This window comes from Pagrus pagrus, assembly GCF_965226575.1.
Source record: "Pagrus pagrus genome assembly, chromosome: 4".
Classification (NCBI taxonomy): Eukaryota; Metazoa; Chordata; class Actinopteri; order Spariformes; family Sparidae; genus Pagrus; species Pagrus pagrus.
In genome coordinates, this window is record NC_140188.1 from 12,884,794 (window position 1) to 12,912,681 (window position 27,888).

At 44.3% G+C, this 27,888-nt stretch overlaps 1 protein-coding gene across 1 annotated transcript; it reads right to left on the minus strand.

Annotated features, from left to right (window-relative positions):
* Positions 1-2,881: 2,881 nt before the first annotated feature.
* Positions 2,882-6,227, minus strand: p2ry1 (purinergic receptor P2Y1). Its single transcript, XM_084351665.1, has 2 exons — positions 5,781-6,227; positions 2,882-5,525 (listed from the first exon to the last, which is right to left on the minus strand). Exon 2 carries the CDS (start codon positions 5,494-5,496, stop codon positions 4,435-4,437), a length of 1,062 nt encoding a protein of 353 aa, XP_084207791.1. The 5' UTR covers positions 5,497-5,525; positions 5,781-6,227; the 3' UTR covers positions 2,882-4,434.
* Between the last annotated feature and the right edge of the window lie 21,661 nt (positions 6,228-27,888).

The window sequence follows — 27,888 nt, forward strand, 5'->3', positions numbered from 1 at the left end:
ATATATCCTTACTTATACTTCTGATACTTAAGTACATTTAATATCAGATACATTAAGACTTTTACTGAAGTACTATTTATATGGGTGCCTTTCACTTTTACCAAAGTAATATTTTAACTCTGTCGGCCTGTTTAATCGTTCATGCTAAATGTTTTTATTACGCAGCACTTCCTTACATGTTTTACGCCACGTGGTGAAAGAATCAGTTATATCTCTTACTTAAGTAGAAGTTTACCACAATGTAAAAACAAATGATGCATTAAAACCTCAACTTTTCAGTGTTATTAGCAAAATACACTTCAAGTCTGAAGGTGAAATTATTCATTGCGCAGGCAAAATTATTTCTTCCAGTGGTGCATTATCATAAAGGATAATATGGGAATGTTGTTATTGACACATTAATATGTATGAAGCATTTTCATGCTGTCACCGCCGGCGGAGAAGATAATTTTACCCAATTATAGAAACGGTTGGGTGGTTTAATTCACAGTATAACAATGCATCATACTTCTTATTCAAAACCTTATTCTGCAAAGTAAATAGCAACTTCAACTTCAAAAGAAATGCAGCATAGCAAAAATATAAACTAGTTTAAGATTAAGAAACTCAGCTGCACTTGAATGTGTACTGTGTAGTTTTGGGGAAGGAATTTTAATCAGAAGAGAAAGATCTTCATTCTTAATGCTGATCAAACTAAATAAACAAACTCTTCCCTTTAAGTCTGGTACTTGAGTACATTTAGATTGGTTGGTTTCAAATTAATATAATGTTGAGAATGTATTACACACTCAAAAGACATGTTTGGGCATAAACACATTCCTTGACCACATATTCATCCGTGTCGCCTGTAATAAGCGATCATTTGTCATCTCACCTTCACACACTGTTGATCAGCTCAGCAGAGATAATGTGACAGTTTGGTCTCTGGTGGCTTCTTTCATCAAACCTGTGAAATTGCATTTTTACCATGTTTGAAAATAAATGTTTGCGCGTCTGCGACTGAATGCACTCCCTCACTGCTTGCACCTGCATTTCCACTGTGACTGCTGCCTGGCACGTCCAGAACCTGCCAAGCAGCGTCTCATCTGCGATGAACGACACAGACGTACTTGTTTGCATTTGGGCATGCACCGACAGCCAGACTCCTCGACTGTCAGTGAAGCGTGAGCTGCTCTCACCCGACCAGCGGCGTGTGGTCTGAGTCCTGGATCCTTCTCTCACAAGTTCACAATAAAGTCCATAATATTTCATTGCAGTCTGGCATTACCATATAAGTGCAGTAAGAGCTCCGGGAGTGTTCTGTTGTCGGGTTGGGTGGTAGGTCGATGCCTGATCGGAGCGAGTAAACACATGTTAGTATCAAAGCATGGCGGTACCACGGTGTTGTAGCCAAGAGACGCCGAGCAAAATATTTCTCTAACTTTGTTTACCCAACTGCAGCAGATGAGCACATGTGGCTGGTTGTGTGACTTCTTCTGAAAAACGGCATCCTGTTGTGTACAAACACTGTACTTCATAATGCATGGCTGTCCAGGCTCTGCTCAGCCTCCACGGTGCATCTGTGCATTGCACAAGTAGTGCAATGTTGCACGTAAAATCAGAGAATCAAGCGGTCGATGGATCCATTCAATCCTGCAACATAACCACATCACAGTGAACACACTGTCCTGTGATTGTTTACATCGCCAAGGACCACACACTGACAGCTTGATTACTTTTGGTTTTTTGTGTGGTCGGTGGTAGGTTTTGGCTCGGGCAGACGGTGCCCCTGTGATGGATGTGGTTTTGCTAGCTCCCACTGTAAATCTCCACCAAACAAAGCTCAGTATCTTACTTGAGCTGTCCTCACCCCGATCACCCTGTGGGGGCCTCCCCTGCCACCAACACTGTCCAACAGGCAAAAAAAAACACACTTTGTCCTCCGCAGCTGCCATTACTCTTTACACTCGACTCTTCCCTCTGTTCTCCTCCACGTTAACGAACTGCCTGTTATTCAAACACTATTCCCCTGAAGGTGCTGAAATGCAGCGAAGAAAAGCCTCCTTTTCTAATTCTAGAATAAAGAGAGGAGGATGTGAGAGAAAAAGAGGTGAAAGGTGGCTGAGGAGGGAGGGAGGAGATACTGGCAGGCATCCCAACTTTGTGCAAGTCAAGATTTGACACTCGGGCTCCAAAGCACTGACGCTGGCTCGAGATTCGGCGCTGGCTGAATCCAACCTTCCTTTCATCTAATCACGTGTACGCAGGGAACAGAGAGTTATATATTCCACAAATAAACAGATGTACATACGTAACATGTGCTCTACAGTCACAGCGGCTCCCCTTTTGAAAATGAAACAACAGCCAACAACCAACAAACGGACACAGCAGCTAAAACAGCCACCTACTCGAAAAAGGTCTGCGTTGCCTTCAGGCTCTCTAACACAGAGACACACAGATACACGCACACACATTTGCCAAGGCCAGCTATGCAGTTTGCACCTCAAAGCCAGGAAATCAAAAGCCGTTTGTATTCAAACGCTGTGCGGAGGAAGAGGGTTGGTCGGTTTCCTGTGCCCACCGCACCACGCAGCCCCGGGGTCCTGGCGACAGCCTCACAAGCCCCGTCTGCATCAATAACCCCACACCATTGTGACGGACACAAAAGCTGTCTTAGGATAAGCCAGGAGAAAAAGGTGCCACTCTTTATTCCTCCCTCGTCCCCCTCGTTTCCTCCCGGCTGTGCTGGAGAATAAAGTCAACAGCAGCGCGGAGACAGACGAGGCACGGGGAGAGGAGCTCTGCACGCACGCCTCCAAAACCAACTGTGTTCGGGAGCAAAGTTGACAAACGCTATGAATCTTTAAAAAAAGGATCGTGTGAGTGTCACGGCAGCGTCGGGCATGTTTTAAATATCAAAATTTATTGACAAAGATACAAGTGGCCCCAAATATCCTGTACAGGTGATTCACTTCCTTTCTCGACAAATAGCTGACCACATTACGGATTTACAAAGGCATTAGTACAGACATCAAACATCTACGTTGTCCGATGGGTAAAATATGTACAGAGAGAACTCCACGATCATTTACAACAGATAGAAAATGATTATCTGTCAAAACACGGGCACAGTGCAGTATTTACTTTGAGGTATCTCATACAAACAAGTCTTCAATGTGTTGATGGAGTCACAACGCAGGTGATGAACTGTGTGTGTGTGTGTGTGTGTGTGTGTCTGTTCTGCTCAGTTAAAGGCGCACTATGTCTTTCTGGGGAAGAAATTTAAGCTCTTCAGGGACTGATCTTTGCATGCCTGAGCAAACTTGTTGTTTTCATGCCTGAATAAACTGAATAGACAAACTCACCTTCAAGGATAACACAATTTCTGTTACTTTGTTTATATTTGGCGGACCCTGCCACCTTTCCCTTTCCAGCTTCAAACAGTCTTCTGGGGACCTTATTTTCCTCGGGAGGCAGCTTGTTTTTATCACTCTCTCATTAATATTGTAAATATTACAATTCTGAGTTCGAATTTCTTCTCCAAAACTACACAGTGCCCCCTTTAAACAGCGATCATGTCGTAGTTGGATCCTGGTGTGGTTTAGTGGGACTCATGCACTAAAGGTGTGGATTAGTGAACATAAACAGCTAACAGCACAAACTCATCTGGAAAACGTCACAACATCCTGTACAGTACACCTCAAACAAACAAACAAAAAAAAACATTCATCGTTTCATTTACACAAAAATACTGTAAGTATATTCTTCTCGTTTTTTTTTTCTGAGCAAGTTAACAGGGAGAGAAAAAGATTGCGGTAACACAGCCGTCGCAGACCACGACCTCAGAGCTGTCAAAATGAAAAACTAGTCGACCACATTCCTCGCCCAGTCAGTAATAGATGGAGGAAGAAATGAGGAGTGATGGGTAGCCCTCTGAGAAGAGACTCCCCCAGTCATAGTGCATTACAACGTCTGCGCGGCCCGTCCGTGCAGCCATCTCAGCTTCAGTGCATTTACTCTCCTTCCCTCTAAAAGCCAGCCCAGGTACGCTTCCTTAACCACGAGCTCTCACCTGCTTAATAGCTATTGATTAAGCATCAGGAGGAGGCGCTATCCATTCTCAGTCCTGTTTCTCGCACAGCAAACTGATGAACGGGACGTTACAGCTGGTGGAGAAAGCCTATTTCCTCACAGCTCGCCTGCTCATGATGTTCATTTCGTCCACAGCGTGAGCAACGCTAACTACTCGATAAGAATGAAGAGTGATGGCTCTAACGTTTAGAGAACGGTACGTTACGATACAGTACGATAGCTTATCAACACAGCGAGCGATGGTTATCACAGGGTTAAATATGGACAGTTCTATGAACCATCCTCGGTTTAATTTTACACACAGCCGTCAGTCCACACAGTGCATTTAATCAATCATGGCTTCTAAAGCGAACAGATCGCAGGTCACAGCCTGCGGTCGCCGTTCTCCACATACTCAGCCAGGCTGTTCAGCGCCGTCTCCTCGCTCTTGGACTGAAGGACGTGGTCGCCCTTCCTCGAGGGTTTCTTAGTGGCCCGCGACAGCTTCCTCCTGAACGTGTCTCCGGCCAGGAAGTAAAGAATAGGATCCACGCAGCTGTTGAGGCTCGCCAGCCCCCGCGTCACCTGGTAGGTTGCGTAGACGCGGTTGTTGAACTCGCACATGTCGGGGCTCTGGAAGTACAGCCTGGCCCTCATGTTCAGGTTCTTCATCACGTGGAAGGGCAGGTAGGAGACGGCGAAGACCGCCAGCACGATGATGACCAGGTGGATGGATTTCTGCCGCAGGGGCGCGTTGTTCATGTCGTTGTAGATCAGCGCTTTGACGATCATGCCGTAGCAGCAGAATATGATGATGAACGGGATGCAGAAGCCGAACACGGTCAGAGTCATGCTGTAGATGAAGTAACCAGGGAGCTCATCCTCGGTGGTGGTGTCGTAGCAAGTGGTCGCGTTACGCTTGGAGCCCGTCCTGGAGTAATACAGGATGGGGGAGATGCCTATAACAACCACTGCCCACACCAAAGCGCTGGTGATGACTGCGTTTTTCTTCTTCAGCCGGCCCAGAGACTTGAGCGGGTGCACCACCCCGGTGTACCTGTGCACGCTGATGCAGGTCAGAAACAGGATACTCCCGTAGAGGTTCACATGGAATATGAAGCGCTGCAGGCGGCACAGCACGTCCCCGAATATCCAGTCGGTCTTGTTGAAGTAGTAGAAGATGAGGAAGGGCAGCGAGAGGACGTAGCAGAAGTCAGCCAGGGCCAGGTTGAACATGTAGACGGAGATGCTGCTCCAGGGTCTCATGTGGCACACGAACATCCAGATGGCCAGGCTGTTGCCCACCAGCCCCGTGATGAAGACCATGATGTACACGGTGGGCAGGTAGTAGAACTGGAAGCCCGTCTTGGTGAGGGAGCATCCTCGCGTGTGGTTGTGGAGATCGGTGACATTCAGGAGGGAGGTCAAGTTCAGGTCTGTGGTCATGGTGTCAGGGGCAGAGGCAGGTCCTTTCACTGCGGGGAGGAGGACACATTTTTGATGCGTGAGCTGCCACTTAGACATCAAATAACAAGTCAGACACATCAGTGACCTGCTGCTCTGTGCTGCAGATGTTTGGTTTGTAATTAAAAGCAAAGCGGTCATGCATTAAGTCCGCGTTCAAGCCACAAAACTTCATTTTGCGGAACGCCTACGCACGCACGCACACACACACACACACAGAGAAAGAGAGAGAGAGAGAGGAGTGATTAACATATTGCAACACTCACCGCTGTGATAGACTTGTATTCCACATTCCTATAGCCTTCACAGTTGCGAAGATTTCAGTCAACACGCAGGGACGGGGCGTTACGAGCTGTCAGGTGTCTTCATTCAGTCTCCAAACACTGTTGGGAATTGTTGAAAAGTTGTTTCACCTTCCACACTTCAAGGGGCGAAGAGGAAGAAGAGGTGAAAAAAAAGTCTGCGGTCGATCCGTCACGAAAAGAAAGGCGACGATTTCCCACAACAGCGGCGGCGGCGGCGGGACGCAGCAGAGACAGCTGCAGGCTCTGGCACGAAGAGCTGCAATCGCGAGCAGAGCTCCGTAAAGCGAGAGGAGGCTGTGCGCGCTGCGCAGAGGGGAGGGGAGGTGCGCGCCACACAACACCACTGAGCGCGCAGCTTCCCGTCTCCAAACGCGCTCTTTCTGTTCCTCCCTCCTCCCACTGGACCCTGATCAGATCCGAGCTGCCGCCTGCCAGCCTGCACGGGAGAGATATAGGTGTGGAAATATGGATTCTCTTCTTTTAGAGTCAGTTTTTGCAGAATTTAATAAAAAATAATGATAAAAAAATGTTTGGCATTTCCGTCCATCCGGGGAGAGAGATTGAGGCTAGATGTGTGCAAGCCAGTAATAATATTTGGCCCATTACGCACAGATGTATCATGCCACAAGGTTGAGTAATAACATGTCTGCTGTTTCAATTAGAAATTTCGAGAGGAAAATAAATATTAGCCCCCAAATCACATTCAGAAAAACGGTGTCAAAATGATTTGGCAGAGAGGGAAAAAAAAAAATCATATATTATCATTTAAATGGGAAGTGGGCAGAGCTGTAATGGGCTCCGGTGATATGTCATGGTTATTGCAATTCCAATTTTGCATGAAATATTCTCCCACAATGGCAGTCAGTCCATCATGAGGAGTCACGAGCCATCGACTGAACAAAAATGAGAGAAGGTTAGACGGTAAATAATTGCTTTTTTTTTTTTACATCAAGATGGTCATTTTAGTGTCTGAGATAGACAGAAAGACAGACGGATGGATGGATGGATGGATGTGTCTGACAGAGCCAAGGACAAAGCCGACCCTGGCAGAGGCAGCAGACAGAAGGAGGACGGTTCATTAGGCTGTGATGCCAAACATCTTTAAAAACTGTAGGAAACAGGAGTTAGCCAAGACTGTAGCAATAATCTAATGGATGTTGTTAATAGGACAGTGAATAAATGTCCGCTATGAACTTGGTAGATGTCCATTATGGTCTACCAGAGGATATTAGTTTGGTAGCGGTGAAAGTCTCTTCTTCACAGTCTCTTCTTTCAAGATCTTGACAAGGTCAGGGAAGCAACACAACATATTTACTTCTTGAGCATGTGCAGACAAAAGCACATGGTGACACTTTATTTTCCAGGTCCTGTAGTGGCAGTCAATTTCCTGAAAGTGACTGATAGGTAACAGCTGGGAGGAGACCCCAGGGTAGACCTGGAGGGATTACAGATCTCATTTGGCCGGTGATCCCCCGGGTGAAGCTGGAAAACTGAGACAGGGACGTCTGGAATAACCTACTTAACCTGCTGCCACCGTGACCAAAACTGGATAAGTGGAAGAAAATCGATGGATGGATGGATGGATGGTTTCTAGAGAGGATGTGTAATTTGGTACTTATTATTATTATAAATGGGTACAGCCTTCTAAAGGTGGACTTTGGATTCATTCTAATTAATCGCAGAGAGTCTTCAAGCAGGGAAATACCTCTAAAAAACAGCAATAATTAACTCTGCAATACTACTACTGTGACATTTACTGGTTCCTCCTAGAAACTCAAATAAGAGAGCTGGTATTTATGTGTGCAGTATCAGAACAGCATCTCTATTTTCACATGAATAGCATCAAATGAGTCAGTTCTTTCCAGGGACTGTCTTTGGAAATGATTGATTAACTTCTTGAACCGTGATTTTGGATTTACGGTCAGAAAAATCTGAATATGACATTTTTATTCTTTATATCCTCGTTCCAACAAGCTACATGATGCTACATCACATTTAATGGAAAATTCAAGCTGTCTTGTGCATCATCTTATACACTTTACCACAGTTCAACCTGCAGTATTTGATATTTATGAAAATGTCGGGATCTTGTCGAGAATTTGGAATAATCTTCTGGGGCTTTGCACAATGTTTGTCTGCACAGCCATCGCAGGCTGGATCAATCCAGCCGATCCAGCAGGGTGTGTAATACCCCTCTCCCCTTTCACACTGAAGAAAAACCCACACACACTAACACTAACAAACATGTGGCTTTTGTCTTCAATGTGAATGTGTACATTTGGCATTTACTCCCACTTAAACAGTCACAGTTTAAAGAACACGCATGTTCCCAATAATTTTGGTGTAAAAATGGTATAAGAAATTGCAGGACTTTCAAAATAAAGCATTGCCAAACAGGCAGTACACCCGTTATCCCTCCGAACCAACTAAAGGGAGCATAAAAGGACAAAAAATAAGAAATACTAGAATACATTCACAGCAAGACAAAACACCTCGGATAATACCTCAGAGAAAATTTGATAGTAATTCTTTATTTTATAGGTGCAGTATGTAAGAATTGACCACTTGTTGAATTCATACTCCAAACAAATAGGGGGCAGTGTATCACCTGAGTAACTGCTAACTGATGCTAACTTTAGCTGCTGTTAGCTGGTATCTTCAGTTAACCATGCAGCTAGCTGTCGGATAAGCTGACTCTGGCTGGACTGGAAACTTGGAGCACCAGGGGGAGTGTTACCTCTAAATTCCAACAGATCCGTGTTTGGTCCATCTCCGATCCGCCACGGCAGCAGAGCTGATAGGTTTCACTCTCATCTATGTGTTTACTTCCACTGACTCCGCCGCGTTGTGTATCTACTCCATCTGTATTGACGCCAGCACAAAAATCTCAAAAAAGAGACAAATCCGAGCACTTCTTCTAATCCTCCGGTCGGGAACACGAACCTTTTATCTGTTTGTTGTTGTGTTTACAACACATACGTGTAACTGCAGTCGCGCATGATTCTGTAATTATCGCGGGACCTCCACGGTCTCACGACACCAGCTGTCCGGTAGTGCTGCACCGTGCTGCACTCAAAACACAGCTGGTGGGTGTTGATGGAGCACAGAGCAAAACCATAGCGGAGCCGTTCCATATCGTACATGCAGCCAGTGGAATTCCTGGGTTAGTTTTGTTTACAATCAGACTGACAGCCTCTTGACGTACAAAGTGGATAAGGGTAGCTGGTTAGCATGCTAACTTCAATACATATCTCTGCAACACAGTGGACCATTCTGACATAACATCAAAACTATTGTTTCTTCACATTTTGTTGATATTCTTACATATTGAACCTTTAATTGATTCTAATTTACGATGTGAGGCTTAAAAGTGATTCACATCTTGTTTAGCTTTTAGCTACAGATGTTCCCTCTGCACAGAGTTGCTTCACAACAATACTGCATATTCACAAATCCAAAGTATGTGAACTGTGTAATTGTACCTGTTCCATAAATGTGGCACATCATTTCACATGATTACATGTGAGATGTACCGTATTACCATAGTGGAACATGTTAGAAAGAGCAGCCAGAAAAGTCCCAATTAGAGTCTAATTGCATGAGAGTCTGAGAGAGGGAAAATATCTGAAGCAAATTAGGTAAAATGGATGAGCACATTTTTACCCCAAATTATGCCTTTTTCACACTAATTTGGACAATTAGCTGTGGGCATTGAAATTCTTGTCAAGGCATGTTTGAGTGCCGCCCTATTGGAAACTTGCAGCATGACCACACTGTAGTTATATAATCAGTTCAAGATATCTAACAGTGTACATCTGCCAAAGCACAGAGCGATGGAGCATGCACACTGTGGTTTCTCCTTTGTGCACTGCAGACACAGCAAGTGTGCAGCTGTCGGCACCGAGCCAAAGGCTTCAGTCAACGCAGAATTCTGCAGCTATTGATTGTGCAAACTCATTCCTGAAACATAGCTGACGACGTGCGAGTTTGACATGTGACATTTAAAGAGCATCTGCTAACTCTGTCCGCTCCTGTATCCTCGCCAAAACGCCCCAAGTGTCGTCTTATGAGACCGACGTGAAATGAGGAGCGAGGACGAAATATTCAGAGTCTCAAGGCAAAGCAAAGTGAGCAAAGTTAAGAAAATGCCCGCTGCACCTGCCATTACATTTCCTGCCAAGGACCCTATCCTATTTGGCTCTGACCTCCATTTTCTGCCCCACGGGCTGACAGGGACAGAGACATATTGGGCACGGCTGGACGTGCACTGGCAAGTTTCATTTGAATGTATTAAGGACTAACTTTGGCGAGGTCAGTGTACCTCAACCCATCAGAGGAGCTGCTGAGTGGCGCTTTTAGAATGGATTCAAGACTTTTTGTTGCAGCCCAGTCACCGGGATGAAATGTTAAGAGTTAGCCTTTCTGAAAACCACAGAAACATCCGTCAGCACTTTATTAACATGTGTATATTTCATATGAAGAGGTGGAGTTACAGGCAACAAGGCTGCCAAACCAGGGACGGTGGCATCTAAACATTTGTAAGCATGGCACCACTGGATATTTTTGAAGGAGGACCAGCTATTATCAACTATGTTTGTGGCGACAAAACCTGATGTTGTTAATTAGACCTCGGGATATATCCAGCAGTGTTCGTGGTATTTTTAGCCAAACCATGACGTTTTCCTAAACCTAACCAAGTAGTTTTTATGCCTAAACCTAACCAGTGCATAAGCACAGCGCTGTGACAAGAGACACATAGATAATGAAGCCTAAAGAAACGTAAAGTTGCAACACAAAGTTTTAACTTATCTTTGGTTTTGCAGAGACGCACTTTGCTAACATTCATTCTGGTGATTGGGTTGTTTGGGAAGAGGAAATAAATCGATTAATTGCAAAAAAAATTGAAAAGACACTTCTCTTTTATTGAAACCCAGCAACAAACACAGTTATTTCTGTTACCCTTGTGAGTGCTTTCTTCTTACTGTGTTGTATTTATTATTGAATACCAACAAAGAAAGAAAGAAAGCATACAAAAGAAGACAGTAAACACTGTCAGGATGAAGAAAACAACATTTTGGGCTCAGATCTTTGTTAGGCATCAAACTTACAATACAAAAAGCAGTAAAAAAGGAGTCAAATCACAAACACGAGAATTTAATACATTAAATAATTGCTGAAATAAGGTGTATTAAATGACAAAAGCAATGTGTCTCAAAAGAAGTGGTTTCAATCCTCCTGTTTTGCAGTATTGATACTCCAGTACACAGACACATTGCACCTCTATATAGCCTTTGTGCAAGCCTTGTTATATTTACTTCGTCCCTTCTTCATAAAAGTGTGAAACCTGGTACTGTTTGGAGGCAAAAACACCACGTGGCGGCCATTTTACTTTGCACCATAACTGAATTATGTATTTTGCACCATATCTCCTAAACCAAACATGATAACACAGACAAGGTGATGTCCAGCCCTGTGTTTTGACGGTCAAGGATCACATTGATACCTGGGGGCAGAAAACAGGTGAGAACTCAAATTCATGATTCAAAACAAGAGTCAGGGAGGCAAGAAATATAACGATCTTCTTCTTGTGAATAAAAAGTTTCATAAACAATAAAATACACTTTCAACTCCAACTGTACATGGTCTGGCATCACCAGTAGCTCAGTTTGGCAAACTGTGGATAAATAAAGTGAGGATGTTGACTTTATTACTCGTTTCTACTTGTGCTGCTCAAATTACACACACAAAAAAAACAAGTCATAGAGAAAATTCAATATTTCACAGTTGTGCCATGAATACAAACACAAAGATAATGGAGTCAATGTTGTCTTTATTAAATTGAAAAAACAGCCTGTAACAGTGCCGCGACATTATTAACCTGGCCTGACTCCCACTCAGCTCACACTGTCACAGATTTTGGTGAGTCAGGTGTTCCCAGTCAGAACCAATCCATGTCTGAGGGAACACTGCTGCCCTGCACATGCTTCCAGGTGTGAAGCTAGATAAGGACGGAGGTGAAATTACCTTCTGCGGCTCCCGTCCCCTCGCTCAGTGTAGCTTACGGATCACTGCCCTCCAGTCCAAAACATCCTAACCGCTGTTTCATTCGGTCTCGAGTGTGGAACAGGCAAAAATAAAAAATAAAAAATACACCAGGAAGCGTGACATTATTGCAGGCACTTTAAAACAGGTCATTACTTGCGAGATACAGCTGGAATACATTCTTAGCTCTAACAAGCCCACTGGGTCCTGTTGTTTCTCAGCTGCACTGCTGGTTTCAGTCCCATCGCTAGAAGTCTCCACACTGATTGGATGTAATAACACTTCTCTTCATGTCCCAGTTGTAATCATAACGACAAGTGTAAAGGGAAGGGAAATTATATTTGTCTCAGGCTCTGACCTGTATTTCTTTACATCCCGCTTCGCTGGCGCGTCTGACAACCCAATCACTATCAGAGTCCGGACGGCTAATAGTGTTTCCTGCCTCTGCGATTCTGCTTAACTGTGGTGGAACGGGGTCTCTGCAGAAAATCAGACTCACACCAGCGTGCATCCGTCTCATTAGGAAAATCTAATTTCGCAAATTAGCAAACAACTTTCCTCTTTGCTGTTACAGTCCATCTCTCGAGCTCCCTGTTTTTATCTCCTTTGTTCCCCATTCGTCTGCATGTTCCTCTCCATTCATTCATTTCTTTCTCATTTCTCGTCTGCCTTTGTGCCCGCTCTGTGTATAGTTTTTTTCTATTAAATTCACTGCTTTCTTTATTTCGCTTCATCCAATTCCAGGCTCATCACATGCTCATGAGAAGACCACCACACACAACGCACGCGTGATTCTGATGCGCATCTCGTCTGGTATTGATCTCCCTTATCAGCCGCCCCACAGACTGGGCTGGAAAATAATGAATTCTTCTTTTGTCTCGTTTTTTTTTTTCTCTTTCTGTCACTCTGCATCACTCCACCGTCCCGCCTCCCTTTGCAATTCCTCTTTTATGTTCCTCTTCCATTCATGCTTATACGTTTCGGATTAGCGTCCACGCACCCCGCTCTCCTCGCCTGTAAAGTCGAGGTGAGCTTTTCCCTACATGGAAACCCTGAGTAGCCTGCATTTTCTCGTGCTCGCTCTGTGTTTCCAGCCTAAACACCCATTACTACTGGCACCCTATACACTGGGCCTGGGAGAGCAAAACAATTTAGCCACATTTCCAGTAATAGCACATCTGATAGCCTGGCTGACTCTTTCCCCCTGGGACTCGCTATAATGACACTGCATGGCTCACTTGGTAACAAACTTGGGACCAACACGCAGTGCGATCACAGTGCATCAGCTGTCAGAAATGTTAATTTTGTGTTTGTGCAACGGGATTTCCATCAGAGCGCTGACAGTTTTTAATCTATGCATATTTGGAATCAAAGCATAATATTTATGATATCACATCTTTAAACTCGGCAGTTTGTAAGTGAATGTTAGCATGCTCGTAGAATGAATAAACACATGCAGGCCTCACGGTGATGTGTGTTTAACCAACATGAATATAAACTCATTATACAGCTCATAAGTCAGTGTACACTGGATAACTGCATGAAAATGTGTGTTTATTATATAGGAGATCTGATATCCCTCATCATTAGTTCCCATTTGACTACTTTGTAATCACACTAAGGAACAGTTTACTTAAAGCTGCTATGTTTGACATTTTCACACTAACAATGAAGGAAATGACTACTTGTATGTGAAAGGAGTAATGTGTGGCGATGAGCCCACAGATTATCACTTGTCATCGCTGTTCTTCTCATCATTCAGCTTTTGTCTTACGGCCCCCAAATCTGCTGTTTTGGTTGTGTCTGACCACTCTCATTAGCACTGTTTCCAGCCGCAGCTGTCAACAAAAATGCTATAAAGAAATATTAAGCAAAACAGCAAACTCTTCATGCTATCTTCCCAGCACTAAACAGCAGGCAGACAAAGTTCACAACTGGCTTGAAAACATAGTGGAGCAGTTACAGAGCCAGGGAGTTGGTGGAGACGAGGTAATGTTTTTTAAAGTTTTGCTCACGTTATGTTTGGTCACGTTTGCCGACATCATGTCTCACTCTCCGACGCTCTCCCGGGAGTAATAGCGACACGCGACCAAATAAAACGCAACATTAACGCCTTGAGTAAACTATGGATTTCTCTTGATCATTGTTGCATTTAGGACAATGTCAACAATATACAATATGCCATTAGACAAAGCTTGAAGAAACATTTTTTATTATATTTGAAGAAAGTCTCTCCACATCCCGACAGCAATCGAGAAATCAAATGATCTGATTAAAAAAAGAAACAAATCAGGTGTCTATGGCTGTCAAAGGGCTCCATGAAGCCCATCCAATCATTATATTTCAGCCTGAACGAGGCCCACAAGGCGAGGCGGATATATTGCTAAAGTCTCACAGCGCTGAGTACTAAGAAATTGCCATGTTACTTGTTTATGTTCATTATGACAATGTTGGGTGTTACCTTACATGCTAATGAGGTGTGAGGTAGTTGGATACGGTCAAGGAAAGGTGGGCCACTGCAGCACCGATTGACTGGTTTAGCAGCTAACCCGCTAACATTTGCACTCAGCACGCACCCACAGCAGTAGTGATTGCAGTTAACTAGCCATTCACACTTATCTCTCAGCTGGCCAGCAAGAGCTGCGTGGCAGCCAGCGCAGCCAGGCAGTGTGCGCTCATGTGTTTTAGAGGACTGGCTTTGGAAGGAGGCCTGAAGGGAGGGGGTGGATAGTACTTGGTTACAACATTTGGCCAGCTTTAACTTGAGATACGCTGAACAGATTTATGGACAGATTGTAATATTACTATAAACACGTCACAGTAATTTAACCTTCACAGTAAGTTTAAAATGTCTCCTGCTCTCCTCATGTGATTGCCGGAGAACTAGCATTCACACTGCATGGACCTTAAAAGAAAGGTCAGCTAAGTCAGGTGGACTCTTTAGTTTTAGTAAACAGCTCTGGTGTGTTCCCACACACACACACATACACACACACACACATAAAGGTCAGCTGCTCCCCAGGGCCCCTCTGACTGCAACTGTGATCAACAGGCTAAACCTTATGACCAACCCCACATGCCGTCCACGCTCCATCTTCTCTTCTTTTTATTCAATCTTCCTTATTCTACCTTCCTATCACTCCTATCTGTATTTCTCATATCCACTATCTGTCTATCTTAAACAAATGGAAAAAGGTATCATTTACTTTTGCTGGTCCACACACCGAGCAACTGATTTTTCTATAATCTGATCAATGCAGCTGAATGTCACAGAGCCTTTCTGTCAAGCAGAGAGAAGGTCAATGTGTGTCTGCTCTGTGTAAATACCACAGTAATGTAGTTCCCGGGGCCACCGTTCAGCCAGGATTTTACAGTGGAGTGAGTCGAAGTACGGCTGATATTTGTGCATTTTTGGAAGGCAAGTGTGATGTGAATCACAATGTGAAGGTGAAGTCAGAGTTGACTGAATGATGAAGAAAGAGTTGAGCCAAAAGTTCTTCCTAAATATTCAGCCCATGTTGTAAACTTTAAACTGATTGCATAAATTAATCAGATCAAAAAAATCCTTTCCCTGTACTTATCCCAGTTTAGTAATTTGCCATCACACTCCCCGTTCATAGTTTCCTCATAGGTCACGGACACCTCGTTAGAAGAAATAAGAAGCACTTGTTAGTAAATCGTGATGCAGTGAATCAGCAGTTCCAAGGTATGGTAACTGACTCTAATTTCTAGCAGGCCTCCTAGTAACCCATGAGTCTGTCTGGTTCCTCCCTTCAAACGACTGGATGTATTATTTTTATTCGCTTGTTTATTTTCCTGCATCATTCCTCTCCCTTCAGACCATCCATATAAAGCCAAACGAGATCCTTCTGGACCTCAAACAACCAGACCACAAAGTTTATGAGTGTGTCAGCAAGCCAGCACGTTCATTACAGAGATTTTATAGGTTTTATGTAATTACAGTGTGAGTTATGTGTGAAACAAAATAGACAAAATGTGTATTTACAGAAAACCACAATGCTCACAATGCATCAAGATCGTCCATTCAGCTATTTATTAGGCACATTTATTAAGCCCCACACCATTCAGAGCCATCAACTATCCCTTAACAGATCCCAGTGACACTGATTATTAGAAAGGATCGAGAGCATCAAGAGGGCTTGGCAGCAGAGAGGTTCACTGATGCACCAGTTGAGATAAAAGAAAAGAAAATGAGTTTAATAAAGTGTGAGAAGAAAAGGCCCCCAAATAATCCTAAATTCTTGTGATTTCCAATTAAGTCTAATATTTCCAGTTTCAAATCGTACATTAGTATATTTTTAATCCGTTTTGTAAGAGTAGACGGTGAGAGTTGCTTCTAGGAAGTGACAGCAAGTCTAGTGCCAATTAAGGAAGTGAATGCTCCAATGGAGCGAGTTGGAGTAAATTCAGTTAATTCGCAAATGGGTTTGGGGGATAAATATAAATTTGACACATTTTTGACAAGATCAAAATAAAAAGTGCTGCGTTAGTTCAATGGAGTTTTAGAGCATGTCTGACTATAAGAGAAAGTACTTTAAGGGTTGGGTTCACTGGGCTTTCTTCTTGGTTCCCTTCTTTCAAAAAATACACACAATATCAAACAATAGTTATATTAATAGGAGGAGGCAGGGAAGCCATGGTTGACCAACTGCTCTGTTAAGAAACTAGTCACGCACCACATAAAATCCTTCCTTCCTCCCACTCTGGACCCCCCCATGCCAACTCTCCTCCGCCGAGGATCTCCTCTGCCCTCCACTTAGCCCTCACCCACCTGGAAGCAAAAGGCTCCTGTGTGAGAAGTCTGTTCATAGATTTCAGTTCAGCAATCAATACTATCATCCCTCAGCAGCTGATAAGGAAACTGAACCTGCTGGCCCTGAACAACTCACTGGGTAACTGAATACTAGACTTTCTCACTGAGAGACTGGAATCTGTTAGGATTGGCAAAAGCACATTTACAAAGCAGACCAAGCGCTGGTTCTGGCGAACATGGCTGGTCCTCAGACCACTGCACCTTTTATTTGGCTTTATTTGTGCTCCAAATCATAGGTCAAACCACTTTGCCAAATCAGCTACAATCATAAATTGAACTACAGGAATCAAACTATGGGAACTACAGGAAATTAACATGGGAACTTGGGCTAAAAACACCGCCTCACCAGCCAAGAACCTATCTGCTTAGGCATCAGTGAGAGCTTTCTGACCAGGTGCATCACTGTGTGGTTTGGGAGCCTCACTGCATCAAACCACAAGACCCTGCAGTGTAAAGTGAACAAGGCTGGCAAGATCACTGGTGCCTAACTCCCCTACCTCCTGGACATTTACAACAACCGCCTAGTCTGCAAAACCACCAGCATTGTAAGTGACCCCATCCATCCCTCCACACAGCCTCTTCAGTCTCCAGCCATCTGGTAGGAGATACTGGAGCCTCCAAGCCTGCTGCGCCAGACAGTATAACAGCTTCATACATCAGGCTGTCAGGATGCTCAACTCTCTCCCATCTGCTTCTAAAGAGTCTGACTGTGACTCGCCCCTCCCATCCCCCTCCACATGTCCAACAGCAGCAGCACTTTTATATGCCAACACCGGGATCTGAGGGTCCTCTGTATGTCCTGCACATCTAATTGACAATTAAGTTAACATTGACTTTGACTTCATCTCTTTTCTTTTTTTCTGGTTGGGTGCACTGGGACGATATGTTGTTTTAAAATGTTATTTAGCTGATAAATCCTGTACAAAAAAACTATGACAATCCAAAACAATAACTTTATTAATGAGACTTATACATAGATATTTCAAAATACACCAGCCAGAAGAGCGCACAGCAGAATATATTAAAGCGCTTTTATTCAGCGTAGACATTAGGAAATCAATTATTAATACAAATCAAATATTTATAAATTTTAAATCAATATAAATGAGTCCTGGGAAGAAAGAGAATTGCTATCCGCACATCTTTCTTGAATAAATAGCTATGAAGTGCCAGTGCCTTTCAGTCTACAGGAGGAGCAGCCGACTGGACAACTGGATTTAAAGGTGCAATATGAAAGAATTTTGGTTCAGAGATATCAACTGAATGTGAAGGATTAACAGTTTTGACAATATTATGTGTATGTATTGTTACATGGCATGTTAAGCATGCTAACAAGGCCTGGGCTGGTCCAAAGCTCCTGCACTGGCGGTGTCAACACAAACACTTCGGATCGTAGACATTTATACATAGACGCCTCACTGAGTCTGTCTGAAAGAGTGACAGAGTGGGGGGTGGGGGTGACAAGAGGTTTGAATATAACCAGGATCATGATGCTCAAAGCTGTTTGAGGTATAGCTAGTACTCAGTAGTCACAACATTGGGCACAGGCAGGGGTTCGGTCTCTTAAACGAGCTGTGAACAGTCCACTGAGAGGCTCTCTTGAGCCTTCTTTGAGGTCTAAGATGTCCTGGTAGCCACAGGCTAAAGTAAAGGATAAAATATTGAAATTTTCTCAGTGTAATAGAAAAAACATAATTGATTCCTTCACATTCAGACAGGAAAAAAACATTTTCAGCATAGTGTGGCATTGACTTACAGCCTAGTGATACACCTACCCTTTGGAGATGAGCTGGGAAACAGAGGACAGAAGGAACAGCTCCATCTCTGATCCTGACGTCGACGTACGACTCAATGCGACGTCTACGTATATATGTCTATGCTTCGGACTGATAGCTGCACGGCTATCTGACCCAACAAGCTAATGGCAGCAGTTAGCGGTTACACTGGTGATATGCTGCCCCCTATTTGTTGACTATGAATTCAGCAAGTGATCAATTCTTACATATTGTATCTTTAAACAATTTTCTCTTTTAAGAGCAGGCAATGACGGACAAGACACATGTTACAATGACAATGGGATCTCTTAGACGCTCCCTGAATTGACCAAGCAGAGTGCTAAGCCTAAACAGGGAGCACAATGCAGAAAAAAAAAGATGGAGGCTGGGTCGGTGGCGGCAGCAGCAGCAGTGTGTGGCAGCTTATGAGTAGGAGCGGTTATGAGTGAGGAGGGAGCCGTATTTAAATGGACCGCCTCGTGGTGAGGATAGCTGTGATTGGTGTGATTCTGATTGGTAACAATGATTCGATCGGCAGGCTGTCAGCTGATTGCAGCTGGGGCGTATGACTTCTGTGTCCTGCATGAACTGACGCTAAGCTTCATTTCTGTGTGTTACCAATGGAATAACAGTAAATAAAATGAATTAAGCCAAAACGATCCTTATGTCTTGAAAGGGAACTAACTCGCACTATTCAAAAGCTGATTTAAACCACCACATTTTCACTTAATCCAATCCATTTAGCCCGAGCAACAACAGTTTCGACTTGGATGACGGAGCAAGCCCATTTTTAAACTGAATTTGCAATGGTGAGGCTGTAAAAACAGACTGAAATTGCGTACTTAACCTGATTTACGAGAGGAGTCTTGTTAAATGATGAAACATTTCCAAAGTGGAGTGGTTTTAAATGTCAAACGTGAGGAATGTGAAGGGATGGATGGAAAGGATTGCAGGGTACAGAGCGGCTTTCTAATGGAGAGAGTTCTCTGTTACTTAATCATTTGTTGCTCAGAGGCGAGGAAACAAGGATGCAGAGATGTTTAGAGCAAAGTGGGGGTGAAAGAGTCGAGGCTAATGGTTGCACATTAGCGTAAAGCTTTTTGTGTGGCCATATAGAGGATAATACTGACTCCCGGAGACTAAAGGGCTTGGCGAGGCGTACAGGATGTACATAATGATGCTTCCAGGAGAGCCCCACATCGATCTACACATTGCCTGTATCCATACAAGACTGAATAAGGTTTTAATCAAATGTTCCCTGGATGACTTCCATTTTTACCCAGCATAACTGTAGTAGCTTAGAGGAGCTGTAATTGTGTTTGTGTTTCTGTTTGTACGAGTATGTAAGTGCCTACTCTAAAAGATAAATAAGAAAAAGATGGATCCCACCTGAAAGTGTAGTACATTACAGCGTTAACATTATCATCCTGTCTGTGAACCGTAATCAGAACGGCTTTGATTCACTAAATCCTTAATGGAACACGGCCCGATGATGAGAGACAAATGAAAGGAAGGCGGAGAAGAGACAAGAAAATGACTTTGTCAAACTTTTCCCATTAGGCGACCAAACCACCGTAAAATTGCTGAACGTTCGCGGTGGAAGGCGAGCGAGGTTGTGCATTTTCTGAGCAGTCTGATGAGGCGAAAAAAAAAGTGGTGTATCTGAGACAAAGCCCAAAACGTGAGCCGAAAAATCACCTCTCTCCTGAGTGGTGCGTAAACCAGCGTGTCTAAACACGCTAAGGAGTGTTGCTGCAGCCATGATACGGAGAAAAAAAAAAGAAAGAGAGGCAGACTGCAGGACAGAAATATGAGAAGGTGACAGGCATGATGCAACAAGTTTACACACTGACTCACTTACTTTTCAATCTCTCTCTCAGCATTTCAGCACACGTAACAACAGCGTAAAAGACTACGCCTGCACATTTTTCTCAAGAAATGCACACAGCAGATAAACCGGATTCCAGAGCTGCGAGTCGCTCACATGTTTTCGTTTGAATCCGCTTAATTAACGCGAGTGTTTTTATTGCACACCAGTGCCATGGGACGGCGAGAAAGAGAAACGGATAATGGTTGTGGTCGCACACAAACAAGAACTGATGACGTTTTAATTACAATGTGACATGCTTACAAGACAGCCGCAAGGCAGCCTGCCAATTCAAACGAGTCTCCGGTCGATGCCTGGGAAAGAAAGGGAAATAAAAGGAGGGGATGTTATGTGGAGGTTTTTTCAGGAGTTAAGGGTCTCCTCTTGTCAGACTGCTGCTTATCAATATTCTGCACCACGACAGGAGAGGGAGAGAGATGGATGAAGCGCGGGAGGGAGGGCGACTTAAAAGGCAGATGAAGGGACGGCACATAGAGGGAAGAGAGAAGTGACAACGGGAAGCGTTAGTGACAGAGAGAGGGACCAAAGGGTGAATGAATGAAAGAGAAGCAGAGACGGAGGGAGGGAGGGTGAGGGAAGCACTGTCTGAATATAGAGCTCAAAACTGACAGATATGAGAAGAGAAAGGAAGCAACAGTGTGTTACATCTGGGAGAGGAGGGAGCGCCAAGAACCAAACAATTCATCCTTTCTTGTTATTGGAGGCAAAGAATAGGACAGGAAGGCAGCGGCGCACCCCGGGAGTTCTGAGGCATTTAATTGAAGATGAGGAGAGGCGGGCTAAGAGCCAGGTTCAAACTGAGTAGCACTGAAGCAAATAATTTGATGTCGGGGATGAACTTTCAACTATATCTCGCCGTTAGCTTGTGGCGTGAAATGGGAACTTTCAAGCTGTGTTTCAGAACTGAGAAAACCTCCCCCCACCTCCTCCATCGCATTGACAAGGCAAATGAGTAAGGATCCAGCCTCGGACCAACTTTAAGGAAGAGTAAACTGTGTGGTTCTCTACATATGTCTTGATAGCCACACGAATCTTTAAGATCACTGGCTCTAGGGGTGGTAATTGTGGTGGTAAAAAAAACATTAAAGCCACTGACAGGTGATGTGAATAACATTGATCATCTCATCACAATGCGATGTTCTGCTGGGAAACCTTGGGTGCTGGCATTCATGTGATGCCACTTGACACGCACCACCCATCCAAACACTATTGTGGACCAAGTACACCCCCTCATCACAACAACACTCCCCGATGGCAGTGGCCCCTCAGCACGACAATGTGCCCACACACACCGCAAACACTGCTCAGGAACAGCACGAGGAACACAATAAAGGGCCCAAGGTGTTGACCGTTCCTCCAAATTCCCCACATCCCAATCTGATCGAGCATCTGTGAGACGTGCTGGAGCAGGTCTGATCCATGGAAGCCCCACCCCCCAATATACAGGACCCAGAGGATCCGCTATAAAACACCCTGGTGCCAGACACCACAGGACACCCTCACAGGTCTTAAGTCTATGTCTTGACAGGTCAGAGCTGTTTTGGCTGCACAAGGGGAACCTTCACAATATTAGGCAGGTGGTCATAATGTTATGCCTGATTGGTGTATATGTCACTGTAACTTTGTTAAAACAGCATTAAACTTGTACTAGCAATTAAAGTATATGCTAATTTATCTTAATATGGATAGTAAACCCCTGGAGCAGGTTTTAATAATCGTCTCAGACCCATGAAAGAAATGTTCAATGAGATATTGCACTGAGTTACTGAAGTAAAGTCAAATCCTGGCTCTCTATATAATATGTTTAAATAGCCTGAACATTGTTTAGTAATAACTTTTCTCTTCTTAAACAACTTCAATGATTTAACTGCTTCGAATATTGAATTATACAATGTTTCTCCCTTAACTTTTAGGAGATTAATCTCTGAGTCCTCCTCCTTCTCACATTCTTCAGTCGTTACCCCCTCCTCCTTTCTCAGACATTAAAACACAGAACAGATATGCTACTTTTTGAACTTCATACTCGATAGCTGTATGGTCTGGCGAGCACCATTTTCCAAGCCTAATAAGGTGACAGAAAGGAAGAAGTCAGTGCAACTTCAAACACGTTGCCTCTCTAGTTTCAGCCACTGGCCTGTTATTATTGGCTAATTAGTACGAGTTTGGAAAACACAGATTAGTCCAAATGTGATGAATTTGAAAACAGGACTCGGTGCCGCGTCAATCCAACAGTGACTCAGAAAAAAATAAGAGCATCCTGAGCAGCTGTTTGTCCTCGTGTGATGAAGTGTCTGTCTTGAGTAATGGTGCTATTGTGAATTATTCACACATGAGTTCATGAGAAACTGCCTGCCTCAGGTCTGGCTGCCTACATGAATACACTCTAGCTGAAGGTCACAGCGACAAGCTAGGTGCAGGGCTGGGAACAGGAGCAGGAAGCTGCAGAGAGATTAGACAGACAGGTCATTAAATATAACGGCATGTCACCATTTCCCCTTTTCCAAACTTGTTTAATGATAACTTCAACCTGATAAGGCCTCAGAAAAACCCGTGCTTGATGCTGTGTGAGATCTTCTATACTGTGATTGCTATCTTTTATATAAATGGTACAAACATTTCCCGTTTCCTGTTTGTCTCTGGGTTAAAGAGAGCAGACAGGCAGGGCGGGCTGCCCCTCCACAAGCAGCCTGGTAGCAAACACTGCCTTGCCGAAACCAACCGTGTCCAAACTTGACGTGTATGGAGGGGCAGCCCTCCCTGCAGACAATCAGCCTGGCCACTCTGCCTAGCCAAGAGACACAGCTGTGAGCCGAAGAGGTCGGTGTGTTTACCAGGGAAGGTACAGCTGGCAGTCCGCTGTTTCACCACGGCTAGCAACACAGACACCAGTGCACATTTATAAAACAGCCTGCTTTTGTCAAAAGGTAAACAGTCCACCTGCCAGCATCTCCACAGCTCATTGATCAGTACCAAAAAAACCCAATTTTTTTTTACTTATGCCACACTGGCTGTTTCACTGTTTCCAGTCTTTATGCTAAGCTAAGCCGAGTCATATTAAATGGGCAGTCTTCTTATCTAACTCTCAACAAGACAGCTAATAAGTTCATATGCTGAACCAAAAAAACCTTGTAAAGAAGCAGTGATTTATGATAAAGCTGATCTTTCTTTTCCAGGAAAATGGCAACTACAGAACCACTGGAATAATTAATTACTCTTAACTGTAGTAATGCAGCACATAATGCCAGCATTAGAGACGAGATGGTGGAAGAGATCTGCATATAGGTCCTATATGCCAAACTGCCTGTCTCAGCAGTACGCTCCTCTTGCTCTTCCTAAATCACCGTGAATTAATTACACCACCAGTGATTTAGGTGCCAACTGCCACGGTGCCGATAGCTCGGCGATAGCCTCAGTGAACAGACTGCTTTATGAGCTAAACACGGGTGGCAGAGATGGACGAGATAAGGAAAAGTGCGGGAGGAAAAGAGAGCAGGAGCTGTTGAGGAAACTCATTAATGAGGGGGATGGATTAAGGGTGTTACACATAACACACACGGACACGAGCGGCATGCTGATTTACACTCAGTCTTCCCCCGAAGTGCAGATTTATAATAAAGCTTCAAATAGTCTGTCTGTGGACTGAAAGGGTGATCCCCACCTCGCCACTCCTCCCCACCTTCACAGGCTGCAGGGTGACGCTGTGACGGAGTTGATTTGAATCCTTTTTGGCTCCTCGCTCATGTGACTCCACTTCATCCTCCTAGCTGTCCACAGAGTCCTGTCACAAAGATGAAGTTTAGCCTCCACCACAGCTGTTACAACAGATTTTTTCCCCCCTTTCTTCCTGTGGGCTTCTGGTGTCACAGTGGGATCTTTCTTTAGGCTTTGTCTCTCTCCTCATCAAGTTCCCCCCACCGCTGCTTCATTCGTCCTCAAATAGCGCCGCAGTCCTGCAACGACAAATGACAGGCCAATTAACTCACAATAAAGGACATGGCACAGTATGTTAATAGGACCTACGTCGTGCCTTCCCTGACCTCCTCTGTCTTTCCTTTATTCCCCTCTTTGTGCGTTACACGTAACGCCGGGGGACATCCTGCCACCATGTGAATAGCCACTGTTCATCTCTGGGTACAGCTGTGCCCTCAGTGCCCTCTTTGTATGACCCATATTCTGTCAGCAAAACGCCCTTCGCGTTGTTATGCACCCCCCCGACTTGCTCTTCTCTCGCGATCCGAGAGCTAAAATATTCAAAAAAAACTGCAAATTTTGTCACTGAAGCACCAAACGCCTGATAATGATATGCGGCGTTCTGATAGTTCAGCTACTTGCTGCATAATTGACCTCCCTTTTAAATTATTGAACTGGACAGACATGCCAACCCAGTGCCACGAATACAAGGCTAAAATTAAAGAAAATTATTTGGCACCAATTCATTTGCAAATTTGTGCTTGGGAATGGTGTTTAAGATTTTTAGTCCTAGAAATGTCCGAATCTATGAGACAGTGGAATTTCTCGCTGTCATGAGGAGAGCTGAGCCGAGTTGGAAGCAAGCCTGAGCAGCACCACCATATCTAAATCATACTAAATAATACATTCATGGCTCGAGGACGGCTTAAATCAGTTCTTAGCAAGCATTTACAGTACTCAAGGGTATTTCTACGAAGCCGAAGATCATACAACTTTCAGCAAAGTGTTCGACATTGAGGACATCGAGGCGGCAACAGGTCCAAAAAAGAAGCAGTGAAACAGTGGACAATGATGTGCACTCAGTATAAGATGTACATCAAATCAGTGTCAACCAACACCAACTTAGATAGGTGTTCATGTGTCGCACACATTGGCCGAATCCATCAGGGCTCCAAAGTCTGCCTGTTTCAGATACAGACTGGGACTCCTTTTGCCCCAAACACGTGTGCAACAGTACGTCTGAAAGTGAGGACTGTCTCTAGATGTGTACTCCGTCATAGGCAGACCTGTCTGAGCTGGAGAAAGGTCTGACTGCACCAATTCTCTTCTGGTATATGAGGGGGAAAAATGCTCTGGTTTGTATTGTTTTTCTTCAAACCCATCACAATCGTCTTGGGTGGCACAGAGCCCACGATGCTGCAATGGTGCCCTTCCATGATCGTGTCAGGGTGAAGTTGTTTTGGTGAGAAAATGTGCATGTGGGGAGGCAACCCTGGCACTATGATGGCTAAATCCCTGCAAAAGAAAAAGCTAGAGCTTAAAACTTGTTTACCTTTGTAACGTTAGCCACCAGGTTTGGGTTACTTGTCATTTCAGTGAGGGAAGGAGGAGAATGCCGACTTAAATGGTTGACCAATGGCTGCCTGATACTCACAGTCTACATCTGGTGAGTCCGACTACTAAATGTACTGTTTTTACAGAACAGTAGACAGTTGGCTTCAACTTTCAAAGCTAGTGTACCATAAAAAAAATGGTAACAAAGCCTGAATGGGACTGACACAGGCCCGAATGTTTCTGAAAGGGATTAAGCTACATGACTCCTTCAGAACTCAGCCACATCACAGGCCTGTTACTGGCGGCTCGGCAGACGTTTGGCGTTACGCTCTGTGATGGACCTCAACCGGAGTGATCGATAAATCGCTGGCCTTCCAGGAGAAGATTAGACTAACCTGCTTCTGCTCCCACTCTCTTTTTCCATCAAGCAGAGGAAAACACTCACAGACACTTACCGTAAACACACACACACACACACACACACACTTACTGTAATCAAATACACCTGGATGCATGCGCACACACAAACACACACACACACTCCCACATACACCCTAGAGAAAATTGGATGTTTGAGCTGTGCTCCAAGTAGCACTCAGTGAAAGTCAAGTGGTGACTCAGCAGACAGATAACAGAGAGGGAGAGACAGCCACGGGGTTTATGTCGAGCAGGGGAGGATGCATAAAAATAAAGAAGCGATCACTTTGAGGTAAAGGTGTCAAAAAAAGTGAAGAAGATGCTCATACAGCTGTCTGTATTTTTTGATCATCATGGAAGAGGCTTGAATTACCCGTCCGCCTCTATTTGTTTGCAAATGAAACGCCTTATGATGCCAGTTTGTGTCTGATCTCAAGGAAACAAATCATCTTTATGTCTTTACGCACTCGTCTCTCACTATTGTGCCTCCTGCCATGTATAGTATGAATTTAAAGGAGATCTATGATGCTTTTTTCATTTTCAGTCCGCGGCAACGGGAGCTCCTCTCTCGCACAGAAAACACACTGACGAGGCTCCTGAAACGCCACGTCAGGAGTCCCGCCTTTAATTCTGTGACTTTGTGACATCACATGACGTCGCCGTGTCACACATTTGCATAATTTATGCCTATAATTGTGATAGAAGCGAAGCTAACTGAAAGTCGAAAACAGAAAAGAGCTGACAAGAGACAAAGTGAGCACTGTTGGCTCAGGCGTGTGTGAGTTGACCAATCAGACCAGACCAGAGCTGAAACAGAGCGTTTCAGACGGAGGGGGAATACAGTAGTGTGTAAGAAAACTGATGTGTCTTTGAAGCACTAAAGCATGCAAACCGATTCACGTAGTAACCCAATATAAAATTATGAGCCTGAAAATGAGCGTAACGTCTCCTTTAAAGACCGCCAGCAGACTCGTCTTCGATCTTCGTTTCAACTTGCGTCTGTCTTTCGCTCGGTTTCACGCTCTCTTCCTCTCCCTCCTTCCTCTCTTTTCTCATTATTTCCTCCATAATGAGTTCAGATCATTAGTCCATCATGGGATCAGCTAAAAAAAAAAAAAAAAGCCTAATCGAACAGACATCCCACATCACTGTTTCGTTTGATTTTTATTGTATTCATCAGTATTTCCCTCCCATGAGAAGTAATTAATTGAATGACATTTATTGTGAATTAATGGACACTTACGGCTGAGTGCTCACAGTGCAACTCTTTTTCCCCCCTTGGCCGGGGGGGATGCAATCCTTTCACGCTCACTCATTATTCAGCCTTTCTTTGTTGTTTTAAGAAGAGCCTAATTGAAAAACCGGGCATGTTGAGGGGCCAGTGGTAAGTGAGATTCATGACGCGTTGCGGACATTAGGTCGTACATCATAGTTTGTGAGGCGGGCGACAGAAGTTGCCATTATTGGATCAGCACTGCTTCATTAAGTCTCCACACGACACAGTCTGCCGCTAACGCCTGTGGACAGAGAGATGGAGGAAGGGAGAGGGAGAAGTGAGAAGGACAAAAAGCTGGGAGGGAAAGAGATGTGGAGGGAAAGAGACAAGGGGAAGGAGTGAGGAGTGAGGGAGGAGAGGGAGGCCCAGTGTGACAATGAAACACCGGAACAAAACCACAGTCGTCCAACAATTTTCTGTAATTCAAGGTGATTTAATGATTTTTTCAGGCAGATAATCTGATGCAGGAATCAGTGAGTAAGGAAACAATGCATTAGGGATAATGGCCTGCAGCTTCCCGTTAACGCTGGCTTCGTCAACATTTCCACACAAGCTCGTGCGGCGTGTTGGCAACCACTTTGATCAGCACACTG

Coding starts and splice junctions, on each gene's coding strand:
- p2ry1 (XM_084351665.1), bottom strand. CDS start 5,496: ATGACCACAGACCTGAACTTGACCTCCCTCCTGAATGTCACCGATCTC.